The sequence below is a fragment of the Anolis sagrei genome, chromosome 6, assembly GCF_037176765.1.
Source record: "Anolis sagrei isolate rAnoSag1 chromosome 6, rAnoSag1.mat, whole genome shotgun sequence".
Lineage (NCBI taxonomy): Eukaryota > Metazoa > Chordata > Lepidosauria > Squamata > Dactyloidae > Anolis > Anolis sagrei.
This window is the reverse complement of record NC_090026.1, coordinates 84,888,501-84,910,113: the sequence shown is the minus strand read 5'-3', so window position 1 is coordinate 84,910,113 and position 21,613 is coordinate 84,888,501. Positions and strand designations below refer to the sequence as shown.

The window sequence follows — 21,613 nt, the reverse complement described above, 5'->3', positions numbered from 1 at the left end:
AACACCTCACAGTCATATTTAAGAAAATTGAAAAAATATTCGTACTAATAAATTGGTATTAAATAAAATACTAAGATACTGAAGTATCAGAACCCCATTTTTCAGGAATACACACACACACAAAAGGAGTGTTGCAATCTGCCTTGTACACAACTAATGTGTTTTTCTGCATGGTTTTACACCACAATGATAAAACCTCAGACTAGTATTATCAATGTGCCAGACAGTAAGTCACACTTGGTGACTTGTTAACTAATTCCATGTGACCAAGAAGTCTTTGGGGTTGTTTACCATGAAATGTATCTCCAAAGCTATCCAAAGTGCCCTATATGTTTGCAGTAGGAATAACAGCTTTGTTTATTATTTAAAATAGTTTGTCTTATTACTTTCTTGAGAAATGTTTTCTCATTGGACATTTATTACTTTTTATTGTCATTTTGGCATCATTTTCCAAACACTGAACAACACTGTAGAATATCAACATGAATTAGAATATTATTATTATTATTATTATTATTATTATTATTATTAATATCCTGCTTTTTCTTCCCCCAAAAGGGACTCAAAGTGGCTTAACATAAAAGCTTCAGCATTAGCCCTTCCCTCAAGAAAAAGTAATATTTTCTGCATTTTATGATTATAAAACAAATATATAATACTTACGGCTTTGAAGAACTTCTCTGATAACTGACATTTGGACCCAAAGCTTTTAGGTTGGAGTGTCATGTTCTCTTTTGTTTGAGAATCAAAAGATGGGTTTTCAATGAGACAATTAATGAAAACCCATATGTGGTTTTTCACCTGTAAGTATGTACAAACAGGAATCAAAAATACTGAAACAGCAAACTGTTTTTTAAAAATTTGAAATGAAATTACAAAAATCAAGATACCTGGAATGGTTTAACTGAAACTCCAGCTTTGTTCTTTTTCTTCACCACCTCTATCAATTTTCCAACAATTTGATCTACAACATAATCAACATGCCTACCACCCTTAAGGTGAAAAAAATAAAGGAAGCAAAAAAAGATAAATTATAGTTTTTTCAAAACAAACATATGAGGTATCAAAGCACAACCTTGTCAAATATGAGTTATTTCTCATATTCTAGAATGTTTAGATGTGCTTTGTGACATATCAATTTTCACTTGAGAAAGGTGCACAAAGGCCTCCTTCTTTTTCGGGTTTTTTTTTCTTCATAATGAAGTACACACTTTACATGACAACATCACAACCACTTAGTAGTTAAAATATACATCCAAGATGTGAAAGATGATCAATTTTTGACAGCTCTTCCCGCTAGAGCCTTCTTTGTTATCAGAACACATTTTTTCATAATTTTGCAACACACGGATAACCCACCCATGGGAGTCATTTTAGCCCAGGTATGGGCAAAATCAGGCCTAGGGGGCAGATACCACCCCTTGGACTCTTTACTCAGGCCCTCCTCTCTCTTACCATTCCTTACTTCCTTTCTTCTCTCCTTCCTTCCTTCCTTCCTTCCTTCCTTCCTTCCTCCTTCCCTCCTTCCTTCCTTCCTTCCTTCCTTCCTTCCTTCCTTCCTTCCTTCCTTCCTCCTTCCCTCCTTTACCTCTCTATTTCTCCTCCCCTCCTTCCTTCCCTTTTACCCTTTTGTCCTTCATTCCCTCTTCCCTTCATCCCTCTCTCTTTCTCTCTGCTTCTTTCCCTTTTCTTTCCTTCCTTCTCTCTTTCCTCTCCCCTCCATTCCCTTCCATCGATCCTTCTCTTCCTCTCTCCCTTCCTTCATTCCTTCTCTTTTTCCTCCTTTCCTCCTGGGGGATGTTTAGCTGGGATAAGAGATGGTTGAGAGGGAACATGAGAAACATATTTCAAAATTTAAAAGAGTGTCCCTTTGAGCTGCTCTAGAAACCAGGGAATAAGAGAGCAATGATTTCAAATGGCAGGGAAAGAGGTTCGACTGAAAAGATTAGGAAGAACTTCCTGAGAGTAAGAGAGTAGCATAGTGCCTGGGAGTATGGTGGAGTCTTCTTCTCTGGAGGCTTTTAGGCAGAGGATGTCTATTGAGAGTGCTTTAATTGTGCCTTTTTGTATGGCAGTGACGGCTCTTGGGGGGTCTCTTCCAGCTGTAGGATTCTAGGATTATATATCATAAGTAGGCAATATGGGTTCTAACGGATACACTTTTTCTCTCCCATCCACCATCTCATCTTGACCAAGACCAACCCTTTTGGGATCCATACGAGAGGAAAAGGCAGAGAGGGGACTTGAGGAAAAACCCCTCCCTCCCAGCCTGCTCACCCTACTCTGGCCTGCTATGCGGCCCCCCAAGTTAGGAAGTTTGCTGGTGCCTGTTTTAATCACATAGCAGCACACTCTCCCTTCATGTTCCATACCATGCAAAAATATCATAACAAAGGAATAGTTTTATTTAGTAGGATGTAGCAATAAAAGAGTATGTATTATTCAAGGCATAAAGGTGCAGTATGTTGTGATTCTGAACTTCATGCGTATGATATTCACATATATAGGGATGTAATATAAACAGAGTATTTGCTCAGCTGTAACCATGATCACCTTTTCAATGAATGCCACTTAATGCCACTAGATAAAGAATTAGCAAAGAAAAACTAAACTAAAACTAATTGGTATAAGGAAAAAAATAAAAATTTCATTCAGCATTCATTGCCCTCAAGACTCAGTATGCTCATAACAACATGAGAACACCCACCTTTGTAGTAGCAATGCTGTTCACAAAACTAATTTGCTGGAAACCTTTCTCACTTAAAGTGAGGCAAACATCCCAGCGCTCATTTGCAAGTTCATGAGTAACTTTCAGAGGTACTCCAGTTTCATCCAGCTTGTCTTTTACATAAAGATCAACGTAACTACGGAAGCCATTTACCTACAATGAATTAGAATATATCATTTACTTTCTTTTAAAACCACAAATTCAATGACATAACTATTTTAGTAAGTAAGCCTCTTACGGGTAGCTTCTTTCCATTAAACATAACTTTCACCCCTTTGCATGCTCCAGCCAAATCATAAGCTCGTCTCGTCATAAGGGCCACAGTATCTTTGTCAAGTTTTTCCATCTTGAATTTAGAAAGATCTGGTTGGAATGTCACACATGTGTAATCATCACCTTCAAAATGCTTTATCTTGGGATCAGACGTCTTCATCATATTGTTCAGCCAAGTCTTTATTTAAAAAAATAATAATATAAGAGTGAGAGATCTGTAGCAATTTTCTGCATTTTAAAAATGGTTATAGAAAGATATTGTTTATTTAGCTTTCAGCCATACAAATTATGTAGCATCTGAACTTTTCCTTCTCCCAACTATTATCTATGCTCTAAACAGTGGTTCTCAACCTGGGGTCCCCAGATGTTTTTGGCCTTCAACTCCCAAAGATCTTAACAGCTGGTAAACTGGCTGGGATTTCTGGGAGTTGTAGGCTAAAAACATCTGGGGACCCCAGGTTGAGAACTACTGCGTCTGACACAACACATAAATATTAACATGACTTTAACATTACTCTCTATTTAGACATCAGTAAGGGTCTACATTTGTAGAAACTGCCACAAAAGATCACCAACTTATTCTATGAAGAAAAGACAGAAGACATTTACCAACATTATGTTGTTAATACAATAGTAATTGGGAGTCTACGCTCATGCCTTAATAATGTATCAATTTCTATTTCTATATTTTATTTACTATCTCCAAATGTGAATATAATGGCTGAATCTAATAATGTTGTTCCATTCATAGAAACATTCTATCACTTGTTGACACTGGGTTTTTATCCTTGTATCCCTTGTCCAATTCAATACTTTGATTCCTTCTGCATACTACTTCCACAATTCATTAAAACTTCATTGTGACAGATGCTGTTTATGATAGTTGTTACATTTAATGAAGAGGTTCATAACCTATGACTTATGGGAGGAAATTATTACAATGTCTTTCCTAGTACTTTGAATATAGTATTTCAACGTCTTTTGATGAGGAGGAACCCCACAGCTTTTATTAGATTCCCAAAGAATTCAGTGACATCTCCCACCCCACAAAATTAACAACTGCTGCACTAATCCTTCCACAGCTGCTTATAAACACAAAACTCACAGCAGAATGCTAGCTCTTAGAAAAAAGTAATTCTAACTAGGTTGCAATACATCTAAAATAGTAGCTTTTTCAAGAGGTGACAAGGGGGTGAGGGAAATAACACCCATGAGAAATACCATAGTAACCTCATTGGAAATTATATGAAAAAAAACCCAGTGAAGATACCAATGTACTTCAGACAGAAACTACTGACACTACTTCAGTGTGAGGAGATATATCAATTTACACATACACTGACCAGAAACCAAAAGCACTGGAAAAGCTGTCACAGGGTTCTCCAGTTTTTGTTATTCCTCCCTAAGACAATTAGGGAGAAGCATGTAAAAATATAGGTTTTTACTGTTATATTCTACTTATTAGTACCTTTATAAGCAAGACAAATATCCTTGAGCTCTGTGCAGGCATAACAACTATGTTATTTCTCAAAGTAATACCCTCACAACAATTTCAAGTTAATATATTATTGTCATTATAAAAAGGAGTTGTAGTGTTCCTTTTCTCAAACAAACAGTTACAAGGGATTACACAAAATGTGCATACCTGTTTAAAACTGTGTTTGTATTCTTTGCAAGCAGTTTCAACGGTAAACTTTGTACTGAATATATTACAAAGTTTTGCACCATAGCCATTACGCCCACCTGAAAAAAATATATTTAAAAACTTGTCTCAAGGTTCTGTTTATCATATTTAAAGGTAACATGCTGTCACATAAGTAATATACCAAATTCAATCTTGCATACACTTGATTACCTTTACAGGCCCCTTAGTTCCTAATGAAACAACAAACATGATTATATGGCTAGTACTATTTATTTTGGAGCCCCCAGTGGCACAATGTATTAAACCCTGTCAGACTGCTGACCGATAGGTCAGCGATTCAAATCTGGGGAGAGTGGGTTGAGCTCCCTCTATCGGCTCCAGCTATCCATGCGGGGACATGAGAGAAGCCTCCCACAAGGATTTATTTACTTATTTACAACATTTATATGCAGTCCTTCTCACCCCGAAGGGGACTCAGAGCAGCTTACAAGTAAAAAGTAAATACAATATATTATTATTATCATAGCACAATATTACTATTATATATTACACTGTACTATAACATTATACTGTAATATTATTAGTAATATTACATTTAATGTAAAATATATAATTATAATATTTTATTTGTAGTAGTATATTGTGACATAAGGATGGTAAAACATCAAACATCCGGGCATCCCCTGGGCAACGTCCTTGCAGACATCCAGTTCTTTCACACCAGAAGTGACTTGCAGTTTCTCAAGTCACTCCTGACACATAAAAAACATTTAGTATTATTATACATTTAACTTGTATTGAGCAAATAATGCATTCTGTTACCTGTAACTTTTTTCTCATCATCATCATAATTGCTAGAAGTTAATAGCTGTCCAAAAATTAAGGCGGGAACATACATCTTTTCTACTTTGTGTTCCACAACTGGAATACCTTTTCCATTATTCCAGATACTTATGATATTTGATTCCCTGGAAATATAAATACCAAAAAATTATATATTTTTAAAAACTCACACAGGTTTTAAATGAAGTTTCACAGAATTCCAAGGAACCTTGGGATTTCTCAGAAGCTGATAAGCTCTACCTGTGCTTTTATTGTATTTTGTGGTTGTGTACTTAGGCAATAACAGCAATCAAGGCTTTAAAAATGGGAAGAAACGCAAGACTACATAGGTGATGGCAGAAACCACAATTGATTGTTCAGGGTCTGGCTGCTGCTGATACTTTTATTTCAGTCATAAAGTAGAGTTCCTCCTAATCTTGATAACCTGAGTCAAACTCCCTAAGGACTTATTCCTTGTTCATTTGGAATAGACAAGAGCTGGATATATTCCACTTTAAATGCAGCGGCCAAACAACAAACTCCCACAAAAGAAAGCCCTTAACATGTGCCAGTGCTTTGTGGTTTGTTTACTCACTGGTCGCCCCTCAAACTGGTTACAGGATTTCCTATGTAATAATCTGCACAGCAAAACCACTTTCTTCAATACCATTTGAAAACTGCATTAAATACTCAGATTTCGGATGTTGCTTTCTGTGAGGGAAAGCGCTTTTTAAATCCAACCTTAAACATTGACAGACAGGTTTTATGTGGACATTGTTCATATTTCAAAAAGAACCGTCATTTTATACAGATTATAGATTATTACAGTCAACTTAATGGGGCTTAGGAAGGCAAGGACAGTAGGAAAGGGTTGCAGTAGCTGACCTTGCCACAGTGCTTCTCCAGCCACCCTGGAGACTCACGCACCATCCACACAATTCTACTTTATCTGTATATGCCTGCATGCAACAGGCAAAATAAACTTCATTCACTCACACCCTCACTTCCACCAAGGTTGCCACAGTAAGAGTTAAATCTATGAATGTGGAAAGTTGATTGTACATGTGAAATAGTGAATGCAATCAAATCAAATTTGTTTTTATGTCACATTCATAGTAATACATATACTGCAACCATCATTGTACTGAAAATATATCCTTCCTACTGTATCCTCAGTTCTCTTTGCCTCTTAAAAACTTAACTCTTCTTTCACTTTAAGTGTGTTTTACACAATACCTTCTCCTAAACTCTGAATAATGATAGCAATACTTTAGAAGCAAAAATTAATATACTGGATTGCAAGAAATCAAATTTCCATTTCCCTGATAAATAATTATGGATAAATCAGAAAGCACTTACGGATCAATTGATATTTTAATGCAGGTCATATTCTTATCCCTCTGCTTATTATCAGCGGCATTTACTAGAAATAAATTAACACTTTCAATGGCAGGAAATACATCATTTACTACATATTAAATACAGATTTCAACTAAGCTAAACATTATATATTTCCACGCAGTTAATGCAATAATCCTGAGTAATTTCAATACACCACATATTTCTGAGATAAATCCTTCCAATGCATTTCCTTGTATATTATTTATAACTGCATCCTAGTTTACTACTTCTGACTATAACCTGATGTCAATGATCCAACCTTTAAGGTTCACTAATTTCTCTATTTTTTCTGTTTAAAAAGCAGTGTGTACAATATATTATGGGCCTTTTTCCCAGAATGTGTACACCAGGGGACCCCTAACTTTTTAAACAGAGGGCCAAGTCATAGTCCTTCAAACTGTTGGAGGACCAGATTATAATTTGAAAAAAACATGAATGAATTCCTATGCACACTGCACATATCTTATTTGTAGTGCACAAACCACTTATAAACAATACAGTAATAAAAATTAAGAACAACTTTAACAAATATAAATTTATTAGTATTTCAATGAGAAATGTGGGCCTTCTTTTGGCTGATGAGATAGGATTGTTATTGCTATTGTGTGCTTTCAAGTTGTAACAGACTTAGGTTGACCCTAAGCGAGGGCCGGGTAAATGACCTTGGAGGGCCACATTCTGCTCCCGGGCCTTAGTTTGAGGACCCCTGGTGCACACCGTTTGCAAATATGTAGACATCAAGAATATCACAGTGTAGATACACACATACTACCAGAATTCTGTCTGTAAAGACATCTCACATAATATATTCTTCACTTTCTTCCCTATCTCAACTCTAGATCTGTCAATATAAATTCCAGATTCTCCAAGAATACTTACGTTCTAAAGGAACATGAACAAAATTATAACAGTATTTACTATTTGAAGTCTAACATGCTGGGTTAGGAGCATATCCAGATCTGTGATAAATATAGTAACGCTAGTACAGTCATAACCCAAACTGTAATTCAGAGCAGCAGAATAAGGAATTCAGAGAGTGAAAAGAAGAAACATAATGTCATTATTTATTTCCAGTTCTTTATTATAATTAATGGCTGGCTACATTATGTCTACATCAGCCCTCTATGTCTTAGCTTTTTAGTTTCTAAGCACTCTGCAAAAACAGAGAGCTTTGTTAGATAGCACTTACCAAGAATTTCATCAAAGATCTTGTACAAGCCAGGAACAAAAGTAATCTCTCTACAATTCATTCCTATGTCTTCATCAAACACCCACATCAACTAGATGTAAACAAAATAGGATTTACTTAAATTACTTCAAAAGACAAGTTTCTAGTCACTATTTGAACATTCCATAAAGACTGTTTGTTTTTAGTCTGATCATCTGTTCTGGTAATTCCTCTACATGTATATCAGAGGCGGGACATGTATACCTATTCAGATGTTACTGAACGACAGCTCCCATCATCCCTGGCCATTTGCCATGGTGGCTGGGAGTAACAGCAGCAGCAGTACAACACATGGAGCCCTCCCCATATTTGTTCCAGTTATGTCTTGGAACAGGATCTAAGAATCTCAAGTTACATGGCTCTTCATTCTAACCTCACAATCCTATGAGAAGTAAGAGGTCAGGATAACAGAGAAATTTAGCACCCTGAGGTCATCCTGTATGCTTCAGGAGTGACTTGAACTACACTCTCCAAAGTTTCTGTCTAAAGGCTATAATCACTAGACCATGCTTTATTTAAGAGCCAACATAAAAAACTTGCATGTAAACTTCATTTAATAAAGAGAATGGAAATTACCTGGGTTACAGGTTCCACTGAACCAATGTATGTATCAGGACGGAGAAGTATATGCTCAAGTTGAGTCTTTTTCTGATAAACTCTCTCAACAGACATCTTCTTTGAATCATTTTTACTTGTGTGTTCAGGTTCTTCTTTTTTTGCAGCATTATTCTGATTATCAAATAGTGTCTGAAATAAAAAGATGAAAGATAATTTAACTACTTTGACTTTTTAAAATTGTAAACAAGCATTGCACACTAATAAAATAACTGCTTTGCCCAAAAACTTTGGAAAGTAACAATCCTTACACTACCACAGACCACTCAAGACACAAGCCTAAGAATAATCTTTTCCATATTTGTAGACATATGCCAATATTACTAGGTTTTTGTTATAAGTGTTTAAAATTTGAGAATTAGTCTGCAAAATTGCCTACTTGGATACCTGACAAACTTTTTCTTAGTTTTTTTCCCCTTCTTACAGAAGACATGCATTCTCTATACTATGAAACAATTTTAAAGTTCTCAGAAGCTTGCTTCAAAATGGAACCGAGAAATTTTGACATTATATCAACAAGCATTAAGTATCCCTTGGTTTACCTTTCCTATAGTTAACTACAGTTAACTATAGTTAACTACAGTTCACTGTTTGCCTCAAAACACCAAACCATAGATTCACCATAAAACCTAAAGAAAATGAATTACTTCCCACAGAGAAAAGCAATTGTGAAGATCCCTAAAGGCTCATTCAAGTAGCGCCGAACTGTGGTTTTGTTTTACTTCTAAACCAGATCTCAAAGGAAAAGGCTGGTGCTCAGTAAAGGAAAGCTTAATATGATTGGTCCTTGAATAACCGTAATAAGATTCTATAAATGAAGACCTAGGAAAGTGCTAAAATGATGAAAGCGATTTATATACGTTTCTAGAAGGCATAAAAAAATTAAACCATTTTCAGGCTAGATGGAAACTATTTGCTGTGTTTTAGAGTATAACATTTTAAAAAACCTGGAATACTGGAACAATATCTTGAGACAAAGTATTTGGATTTTCATGTTTCATATTCTTGTAATGGCCAGTCCAAAGACAGATCAAAGAATAGGAATTCAGCCTGTGTTAGATGGTGATACACTCCTCCTGAAGACAGAAGTCTACAGTTTGGATATAATCCTGGACTCAGCATTGAACCAGGAGGCATAAATTTCTGTAGTGATCAGGAGTGCCTGTGCACATTAAAAGCTTATGCACCAAACGCATACATTTGAGATATTGAAGCTGCTCATGGTGGTACATGGCCTTAGTTACATTCCATTTGGATTACTGCAATGCTCTCTTTGGGCCATTAAAGAGTGATCAGAAACTTCACCTGATCCAAAGACCTGCAGTTGGACCCCCCCAACAGCTCCACTGTCAGTTGCTAGTTTGTTTCTCGGCACAATTCAAAGTGCTAGTTATAGCCTATAAAGTTCTGTATGGCTCAGGACCCCTCAACACTGCCCAAAATTCACTGGTTCTCCTTGCATTGTGCAGCCAAACCGTGGGGCGGGGGGGGGATGCTGCCTTTTGGGCTGGGGGTGGCCATATACCCACCCGTGCTATTTGTTATTGTCATGGGTGGCCATGGAGCTCTCTGAGAAAAAAGCAAGGTATAAAGCTATATAAATAAAAATGTAATGTTCGTTTGTGGGATTAACAGAACTCAAAAACCAGTGGACGAATTGCTGCCAAATTTGGCCACAAGACACCTACTAACCCAAGGAGTGACCATCACTCAAAAAATTGAGTTTGTCATTTGGGAGTTGTAGTTGCTGGGATTTATAGTTAACCTACAATCAGAGAGCATTCTGACCTCCACCAGTGATGGAATCATGCACACAGAACATCCATGATCAGAAAGGTTTGGTGGGCATTGACGTTGAGTTTGGGAGTTGTAGTACACCTACATCCAGAGAGCACTGTGGACTCAAACAGTGATGGATCTGGACCAAACTAGGCACAAATTTTTCATATAACTTGGAACACAGATGGAGCTTGGGGGAAATAGACCTTGACATTTGGGAGTTGTAGTTCCTGGGATTTATAGTTCATCTGCAATCAAAGAGCATTCTGAACCCCACGAATGATAGAATTGGGGCAAACTTGCCACACAGAACCCCTATGACCAATAGAAAATACTTAAGGCCATCCAGTCCAACTCCCTTTACCAGGGCAAGAAAACATGATCAAATACTGTTTACCCAGAAGCATAAAGACATTACATATATTAGAAACCAACATTTTATCATTACTTTATTTTCCAGATCACCAGACTGGGCCACAGCAACACGTGGCAGGGTACGGCTAGTACTATAATAATAATTGTGTTTTAATTGTTGCAATTTGAAGACCACAACTAAAAAACAAACACAATTATTGCCAGCACTATATTCCTGTGATCTTAGAATGCTTTGTTGGCCATTTCCCCTTTTTACCCTGAAAGCCATTTTACCCTGAAAGATGTTAGCATTCTGTTATTCCTGAAACTTAATTCAAACTGTCTACGATGGCCTTGGACTTAAAACACCACAAGAATCAACTCTTCCTACACAAACCTGTTCTACACATACATTCAAACCTGTTGAACTTGTTCTACATAGGTTTACATCTCTGAGCCTTAAAAATATGACAATATATAGGCTGTGATACTTTCTTCATTGGAGATGCAGTCATAAGTTCCTATTCAGTTTTAGAAAGACACACTTTCAGTAGTGTTGCATCAATTTATTTTTTTGGAGTAGTATTTCAGTTTTTCTTTAAATTGGCCCAATCCCTTATAAGGTAGGGTGTAATTATTCTGGGTGTTTTTGAAGGGGAAAAAAAAGAAAACATCTGCATCCTCAACTTCCCTTTTTTTAATTTCCAAACCTCATGAAAAATGTTGTTATATGAGCAATGACAATGTTATTTTTCTAATTTACACAGAACAGCTGCCTGCAGAGGGACATACGTAACTTCTAACTCAAAGTTTACAGACTTGGGAAATAATATAAAAATCTGGAAAAAAAACCTCCAAATACCAGAGGAACATTTAATCATACTTAATGATACGGTAGCCAGGATTCAGAGTACACACTGTGCTGTAGTAGTCTAAATATCTGACATAGAAACCCATTGGATGCTTTTAGGCAAGTCACACTTGGTCTCAGAGGAAGGCATAGGCCTCAACCTGTAGGTCCCCAGTTGTTTTGACCTTCAACTTCCAGAAATCCTAGCAGCTGGTAACCTGGCTGACATTTCTGGGAGTTGTAAGCCAAAAACACCTGGGGACCCACAGGTTGAGAACCACTGGCATAGACAAACCCACTTTGAACAAATCTTACAAAGAGAACCCCATAAAATGTTCCCTTAGAGTCTCCATAATTTAAATATGACCTAATGGCACATAACAACAAAGTCAGGCTTTAAAAAACCTGACAATTATTTCTTTAAAATGAGTGTCCTGTTTACTAGATTAGGTTGGTTCTTGATTCCATTAGACTAAAGTCAATCCAATTATATCAACAGGTCTTCCCATTTTTCAATGGGTCTATTCACAGTAAATCTGTATCCAACCACTATATTCTGAAAGTCATGATTCAAACAGTCTCTAAATAGTGAAGTCACCTAATTCTGTTGCACACAATAAAGGCAGTGGATAGCATGTGATCTGAACAACAGCTAATTACACAGTGAACTATAATTGGAGCCCCCCCCTCTCATTTAATACACTGTTATATTTCATAAAGTTCAGAGATGTAATAACAACAGTGGTAATGAGATCATAAACATAGGTGCTTTTGATGACACATAGGAGCCATAGTTGGGAGTAATGAAACAGCATTGGATTCCAGATCAAGAGCATCCATTTATTAATGAACAAATCATAGGTGAAACTATGTATCAGCTTTTGCTCTATACACTTCTCTATATTTATGCATAAAATACAACTGTGGAACCTATATTTATAGTTTCTTTTAATAGTGTCTAGGCCAGTCAAGGGTATACCTCCTCTGGAAGTCACCATAAAGTTGCATTAGAAGACCTAGCAAAGACCTACCAAATCTCTAGGTCACATGTGTCAAACGCAAGGCCCACAGTCCAAATCCAGTCTGCCACATCATTTTATGTGGCCCACAAGGCTTCCAATGCCAAGGTGATATAGTTACATTTATAGTCTTACAATTACGAATGGCTCATTGTAAGATCATAACACTGATGTGGCCCTGAATGAAAATGAGCAACACCCCTGCTCTGGGGCTTCTAATACTATTCTATGGTATGCTGAGACAAGAAATAAGCTAATTTAATGGTGTTTGGTCATATTCACAGTTTTAGGCAACTGGCCAGGAATATATCCTTTGCAGATATGGGGCTCTTACTGTATCTACGAAGTGTGGAATACAAGGTGGAAACAATACACCATTTTCAACCTCTACTTGGTAATGGGTGAGTATGGCTGCATAAGATCTATGAATTCAATGCTGATTTGGCAAGCTGTGAAGAAATGTTTTAGTTGACAATAGGAAAAATAGTTCTCACCTAGGAGCACAATTCAACCTCTATAAACAATTTGAAGTAATTTATTATGTCCTTTGTTAGTAAAGTTAAATTTGTTGTACTGTTAAAGGTTATGACCAAAATCTGCAGTGTGAATCATTTAGCCTTCCAAATGTTCAAATGTCATTCTCAACAGCCATGTTAAACACATGCAAAGCTGCGGAAGGAGTTGTAGGACAGTGAATCTCACTTCCAGCCTAGACCCAACTCAAACAATGAAGCATAGTCAGCTGCTGACCTACCAAACCCTTAATGATCTATGAAATCATAGAAAAATAGAGTTGGAAGAGACCACGTGGGCCATCTAGTCCAAACCATAAAGGAAAAGCAAAATCAAAGTATCCCTGACAGATGGCCATCCAGCCCCTATTTAAAAGCTTCCTAGGAAGGAGCTTCCACCACACCCCAAGTCAGAGAGTTCCACTGTTGGAACGGTCATATGGTCAGGAAGTTCTTCTTAATATTCAGATGGAATCTCCCTTCCTGTAATTTGAACCCATTGTCCCGAGTCCCAGTTTCAAGGGCAGCAGAAAACAAGCCTGCTCCCTCTTCCTTACAACACCCTTTCACATATTTATATATATCACGTCTCCTCTCAAACTTCTCTTCTGCAGGCTAAACATACCCAGTTCTTTAAGACACTCCTGATAGGGCATAGTCTCCAGTCCTTTGATCATTTCAGTTGCCCTCCTCTGGACACCTTCCAGAACTGGCCACAGTATTCCAGGTGAGGTCTAACCAAAGTAGAATACAAAGGTACCATGAGGCTGAGAGGAGACATGATAGCCATGTATAAATATGTGAGAGAAAGTCATAGACAGGAGGGAGAAAGCTTGTTTTCTGCTGCCCTGGAGTCCACGACGCAGAACAATGGCTTCAAACTACAAGAAAGGAGATTCCATCTGAACATTAGGAAGAACTTCCTGACTGTGAGAGCTGTTCAGCAGTGGAACTCTCTGTCCCGGAGTGTGGTGGGGGCTCCTTCTTTGGAAGCTTTTAAACAGAGGCTGGATGGCCATCTGTCAGGGGTGCTTTGAATGCAATTTTCCTGCTTCTCGGCAGGGGATTGGGCTGGATGGCCCATGAGGTCTCTTCCAACTCTATGATTCATGACTTCCCTCGATCTAGACACTATACTCCTTTTGATGCAGTTCAAAATGCCATTAACCTTTTTAGCTGCTGCATCATACTGTTGGCTGATGTTCAACTTGTTGTTCACAAAGACTCCAAGATCTTTTTTCAAATGTACTATTGTCAAGCCAGTTGTCACCCATTCGGTGTCTTTGCATTTCTTTTTTTCTACCTAAAGTGTAGTATCTTACATTTGTCCTTGATGAAAATCATTTTGTTAGCTTTTGCCCGGCTCTCTAATCTGTTACGGTCATTTTGAATTCTGATCCTGTCCTCTGCAGTATTAGCTATCCCTCCTAATTTGATGTCATCTACAAACTTGATAAGCGTGCCCTCTAAACCTTTATCCAAGTCATTAATAAAGATGCTGAACAGTACTGGGCCCAGGACCAAACGCTGCGGTACTCCTCTAGTCACTTCTTTCCAGGATGAAGTGGAACCATTGGTGAGCTCACCAATAGCATTATTTGGGTACTCACCAATAGCATTATTCTAATGTGATTAACAATTGCTTTAGGCCTATACATATATATGTTTCTATATGTGTGTAATATCTCTAATCATCCCTACCAGTTTCATTTCAGTGAAGATATGGAATAGATTGGCATTCCCCCTTGGAGATATGCATGACTGAGTTGAATGCACACTCAATGGAAACAGTGTGAAAATCAACTATAAATGTTTTCCAGTTGAAAATTAATAAAAAGAAACATTTTACCCAGGACTAAATCCAACTATTCCCAACTACAGTGAAAACCACTAAATGAATGGTGCTCATTAAGACAAAACACACTTGTTACAGAGTCAGTGAACATACTGTAGTTGAGATTAAAAACTTAATCAGATTCTAAGTTTTTATATTTTTTCAGATATTTTAAGAGTAACTTTATCCACTATTCACATTTATTTATTTATGATATTTCTATCCCGCCTTTCTCAGACCCAAAAGTGACTTAAGGCAGCTTAAAACCAGGCAGCCACTTGATGCCTTAACAATATACAACTTAAAAAACATTTTAAACAAAATTAAAAACCATACAAAGAGCTTTTAAATCATATAAAAACCAATGCCTTCACTGTTAATCTCATTGTCCAAAAGCATTTTCTGAGCCATTCCAAAATTCATTATCACATGGTTCCGTGTTTGTCTATTTCACTGTGTTTCCAAAGGCTTGTTCGAAAAGCCACATTTTCACTTTTCTATGAAAGATTAGGAGGGAGGGGGGTGATCTAATATTCTTAGAATTCCACAGCTGGGAGGGGGCACCTGTGGGAAGGCCCTGCCTCTCGTCCCTGCCAGTCGCGCCTGCGGTCTCCCCAGATGATCTTAAGCTTCTAGATGGTTCATAGGGAGAGATACGTTCGGACAGATAGTACATTGTGTATTCTATTTTGTATTGCAGCCATGTATTATTCTAATGGCCAAAATGCCCTAAATGCACTAGATCCCACCTGATCTTGGAAGCTAAGTAATCTTGATTGGAACACCATGAATACCAGATACTGTGGGCTATATAGTTAGTGTGCTGCATTAGCAGATTTAACTTTTACAGATTTGATTAAAACATTCTCTTTAAGAATTTCGAAGCCCTCATACCTCTGAGGATGCTTGCCATAGATGCAGGCGAAACATCAGGAGAAATGCCTCTAGAACATGGCTCTATAGCCCGAAAAAACCCACAAGAACCTAGTAATTTCGAAGTCCTTTACGGAAATTCTATGGTCAGCTTCCAGTGGAAGTTAACTATAGAGTTGTGTTTTTAAAGGAAGGCTTAACTTATCCTTCTCAAAAAAAACCCCAAAAAAACCAATACTCAATTCTACTTGAATACAAATTCCTTTTTTAAAAATATACGACAATGATAGCTTTTGCAATTTTCAAGTCTAATTTTTTGGGTTTAAATTTACCTGGAAACATGCACTATCTATTTCATGAATTGAAATAATCTAAGTCTGAGATCTAGTGATGTTGGGAGGGTTACGGGGGGAAAACCCAGTATGATCCCCATACCTGAAGCAGTTTTATTTATTTATTTATTTATTTAAAACTTTTATATACCGATCTTCTCAACCTCCGTAGAGGGATTCAGACCGGTATACCCCCTGCACTCCATGTGGATACACAAACATGCAAATAGCTCTATTAAAATGAAAGATTTCTGGCCCATGAATGCCAAAGAGGATTTAGGAAATGTCTAGGGAGGACATATTTTGTTGGACATAAATAATGAAAATGTGGACATCTGTCCCACAGGTGCAGGGGTGTCTACATGTTAATACATAAAACACCGCTACACTACTTTCATTTAGAAAATGTTAAAATATGTTATCTGTAAATAAGGATATGTACATCATTGCATACCTTAAGCAATGATATACATATGTCTAGTGTTTCTAGTCAACTCCAATTTTTATCTATGCATTAAGCTAATTTCAATATAGATTTTATAAAGACAACTCTGAAAGAAGAAATAACATTTCCCCTAATAATGGGACTCAAAGCAGCTAATAATGTAAAAAGAGGTCAGGTAAGGCTACATTTTATCACCCTATCTGTTAAATTGTAAGCTGAACATATATGTAAAACAAGATTAGATTTGGAGGAAGGTAGCAAGGAGACAAAAAACAGGAACATCAGGAATTTAAGCTATGTAGATGACACTATGCTACTAGCAGAAAATAGCAAAGACTTGGAATTATTATTAAAGAATGTCATAGAAGAAAGTGCAATGTCAGGTTTGCAGTTGAACATTTAACAATAAATAATGACAATAGATGAATTACATAAGTTAAAGTAAACAATGAAGAAATTGAAATGGTTCTACATTTTCTACACATTTGCTGTTAAGAAACCGTAAAAAGACTAGGTCTTGAAAGGAACATAAAAATATTCTGATTGTCAAAATATATCATTGAACACTAAAGCTAAATTGTCCGTACCACTATATGGTTGTGAAAGCTGGACAGTGAAGAAAGCTTGTAAGAAGAAAATCCACTCATTTAAAATGTGGTGCTGAAAAAGGATTCCACTGTTACTGTGAACTGCTAAAAATCAAATAAATGTGTCTTACAGTAAATCAAATTCGAACTCTCCCTAGAAGCCAAGATGACTTAATTGTCTCTGTCGTCCTTTGGTCATAGGAGAAGAGATGACTCAATAGAAAAAAACAACAATGCTTGATATGGTAGAAGGCAATAGGAAAAAAGAAGAATGCATTACAGATGTATAGACTTAATCAAGGAACCCATGACCCTGAGTCTGCATCACCTGGGCAGGGTTGTTTTATTCATGGGATCACCTTAAGTCAAACTTGATGGCAGTTAACAACATACTGAATCCCTTCTACAGGATCTGTCTTTCAACTGACCAAGAGCACCCCTGTTTGCCCTAATTCAGACCACTACAGCGGCCAGTGGACAGTTTAACACAGGAACAGCTTCCTTGGAATTAGGCAGGAATGAATAACAGAACTGAGTATCATCATCATGCAAGTGATACCTGACCCCCAAACATCACACAGTCTTTTCCAGCGATTTCATTGAGATGTCAAATAGCATGGGGGACAAGACTGATACCTGAGGGATTTCACAAGCCAATGAACAAGGAGCTGAGAAAGAATCCCACCGCATCACTCTCTCAATGCATCTATCCAGGAAAGAATGGAGCCACTGTAAAGCAGTACCTACAAGCCACATTCCAGAGAAGCGACTCAGAAGGATACCAGTATTGAAAGCTGCCAGGAGGTCCGGTAGAATAAATAGACACATAATAGATAATTCACCAAGACTACCAAAGCTGTGTCCATGCTATAACCAGGTCTAAAACCAGACTAAAATGGATTTAGAATTCTGCTTAAGTAGGAAAACTTGGTGTTCAAAGGCCACCACACGCTCAAAAATGTAAAGTTTGTCAACAGTTATCTGGTATGGTAGGTTCTAGGGAAGGTTTATTTCAGAAAAGGTCTTGCCACCACCTTTTTTTGTTGTAAAGAGGCATTAATTATTTCCCTCATTTATTCAAACAGCACTCCTCTGGCTTTTTAGTTAGCCAGCAAGGGTAAAGTCTTAGTACACATGTGGTGGCTCTTACCTGTCCAATAACTGTCTCCACATCCTCAGGCTGCACAAAGTGAAAAACATCAACACTGTACAAGCAGAGGTCAAGGTTCAGTCAATGCAACTTTATCAACTCTACCCAGATTCTTAACAATAGACTCTTCAGTTGCCTTACATTTTCCTTTGGGCCACATTGTAACAGATCCCTGACAGATCACTCCTCGCTTTAGTCTACTGTTAGTTTTTAAGCATGAATTTTAAACTTCTATCCTTTGTGCAATCCCAGTTTTCTGTATTTTAATATGTGTATTTTTGTGGTATTTTTGCAATGTGTGTTGTTGTTCATTCGTTCAGTCGTTTGCAATGTGTATGTGTTTTAATTATTTTGTTACCCACCTTGAACCAGGTAAGAAATAAAATTATTATTATTATTCCAATACTTCTGCTGATTCTACCTTCTCTTTAGGTCTTACTTCTTCAAGCAGTAGATCTAAAATGTTGTTTTTAGCAATATCCCCTGAAAAATTATCAATTTCAGTGGCATGCCCTATCAATGATTTGTAGCCCATAATAGGAAGCAACAGAATTTACTCTTGAGTTGATCTGCTCATATGAAAGTAGGACCCATTGTCATATAAGGCAACACATTCAAGCCATTTCCCATTCACAGATATATGTGGTCCACTTTACCACTTGATAAACAGACTGGTGCATGTACATTACATATAGTTTAATCCTTGCAAAAGTTATCTGAAAATTTACAAAAAGCAACATGAGAACATCCGATCATCCTTTCAAAGAAGCACACAATAATAATAATAATAATAATAATAATAATAATAATAATAATCTTTAATTGTACCCCGCTACCATCTCCCGCAGGACTCGATGCGGCTTACAAAAGGCTGAGCCCAAAGTACATCTTAACAAAAACACAACAGACAACAATACAATCCAACAATAAATAAGCAAACAATAAAACAATAACAAAAGCGCGACACTGTTAAAAACCTGTGGCAGGGCCAAATGTAATAGTTAAAATTCTAAAAATGCTGGACATGTCCAGGTGAGGTAGAATGGATATTTTGGGAATAGACGGGTGTGCAGACAATTCTAACTCTCTCATAAAGTGCATTAGGGACAATTGCTTGGGATTCCTTAATCTGGGAAGGCACACTGGAACATCCATGTTTTCAAGTTCCTTCTGAAGACAATTCCAGTGTTGGAACTAACCATGTCAGTACAGATCCCAACACTCTAAGCAGTCTCAGTGCTTCTTATTTTAAAATGTGCTTGCAACTATTTATAAATACATAACCTCAAATATATAGATGTTCTATGACTTTCCTCAATTTGGAAAAAATTCAGGGGATATTTTTCAGGGGAAAACACCTTTTTTTTAAACAGAAAGATTGATTTTTTTAAAGAAATGAAATTCAAAGAATAAGAATCCAAACGAAGTTCTGGATACTAATATTGTATTAGTATGTGAGCCTCCAGAACATCAGAAGTCTCTTGAGAAAGAAGAAGCTGCTTTGCTACTTTTGTACTGTTGCCTTTTCTTGTCAGTTACATTAAGTAAGTGACCCTAGTTTGAACTCTCTGAAGAACAGAGAGACAGAGATAGAAATAAATTAGTGACAGGCTAGAGAAACTGTATCCATTCAACTTTCTCTTCCCTCCTGGGGTCTCTCTGAAATGGGGGTATGTCTGAAATGAACAGGATTTCTAAACTTGACACCCAACCCTCTTCCTCTTACAACATCCACTCAGGGTCACTTAACTTTTAATTCCTCAGTAACTAGACATATATTGTTGTGTGACATCAAGATCCAAGAACTTATCCTGTTTACTTTCTTGTATCGTAGGGCATGAATAAGGAACTAAAAGCACACTCACTGGAAACAAAGGATGAGTTGTCGTAAAGTTTATTAAATCTTTGTTCAAGTGGGCCTATTGGAGACAATACATAACTGCTGTACCTTAATATGATGCTAGCCAGGATAAATGCATGTTGAGTATCCTTTATCCAAAATGCATGGGACCAGAAATGTTCTGAATTTTGAATATTTTTGTAACATGTAAGAAGCCAGTTTGGAGATATGACCCTATCCTAAACATCAAATCTATGTATGCATATACATATAAATAAGTTTCAAATACACCTTAATGGTTTATTTATAGCCTGCCCTGTCTCCCTGAGGGGACTCAGGGCAGCTTACAACAAAATAAAACACAATGCAAACATTCAATATTGAGGGTAAATATAACATATTCTGAGAGTAAATGTATACAATATTTTGAATAACTCTGTGCATTAAATAAAATACACCACCAAAAATAAAAAGATCCCACCTACTTAACACTGTTTCTTAATTCTGTTTTAAAAACTATATTTTAATGTCTTCACTCATGTTTTACGGACCTGTTACTGTTTGTTTCACTGCTGGCCATTGGCTGAAATATTATACACACACAGACACACACACAGGAGTAAAGATTTTCTCTTGACATGAAGTACAGTTGTGTCTGACTCTGGGGTGTGGTGCTCATCTCCATTTCTATGCAGAAGAGCCAGAGTTGTCCGTAGACACCTCCAAGGTCATGTGGCCGTTACCTTCCCGCTGGAACGGTACCTATTGATCTACTCACATTTGCATGTTTTCGAACTGCTATGTTGGCAGAAGCTGGGGCTGACAGCAGAAACACATGAACCTGCAACCTTTCGGTCAACAAGTTCAGTAGCTCAGCACTTTAACCCACTGCGCCACCGAGAGCTGCATATATATACGTACACACATGCAATCCCTGAGTTACAAACATCCAACTTATATACTACTCCCAGTTAAGAACTCCTAAAAGAGTTATCGTGGGGGAAAGGTGTCTCCACTGAAGCTTTCTCACCAAACCTTGTTTCTACAACAAGCCAAATTTTTCAAAATCCAATTCTCACAGAAAGGGACAGAAAGTGAGGTGAGATCTTCTCAACAAACAACAAAACAAACGCCACTGGGGGAGTGGGGGTAATCCTTGCCTATGTTGTCCAAAACTAAAGCATATATGTATAGTTGGCTGGAGTTACACTTATAAAATGACCCTGTTTCAACTTACAGACAATTTCAACTTAAGAACAAACCTACACAATTGATCTTGTTTGTAACTTGGGAACTGACTGTATAATACAGGGGTCTTCAAACTAA

At 37.2% G+C, this 21,613-nt stretch overlaps 1 protein-coding gene across 1 annotated transcript in view; it reads right to left on the bottom strand.

The window, feature by feature from the left end:
• The window catches only part of TOP2B (DNA topoisomerase II beta), a 59,774-nt gene that overhangs the window by 36,219 nt on the left and 1,942 nt on the right, over positions 1-21,613 (bottom strand). Inside the window, exons 2-11 of the mRNA XM_067470229.1 lie at positions 18,448-18,477; positions 8,674-8,844; positions 8,059-8,149; positions 6,828-6,891; positions 5,469-5,614; positions 4,647-4,744; positions 2,967-3,179; positions 2,708-2,881; positions 891-992; positions 664-801 (exon numbers count right to left, since the gene is read on the bottom strand). Of these exons, the coding sequence (XP_067326330.1) occupies positions 664-801; positions 891-992; positions 2,708-2,881; positions 2,967-3,179; positions 4,647-4,744; positions 5,469-5,614; positions 6,828-6,891; positions 8,059-8,149; positions 8,674-8,844; positions 18,448-18,477 (1,227 nt within the window). The remainder of the gene's footprint in view (positions 1-663; positions 802-890; positions 993-2,707; positions 2,882-2,966; positions 3,180-4,646; positions 4,745-5,468; positions 5,615-6,827; positions 6,892-8,058; positions 8,150-8,673; positions 8,845-18,447; positions 18,478-21,613) is intronic.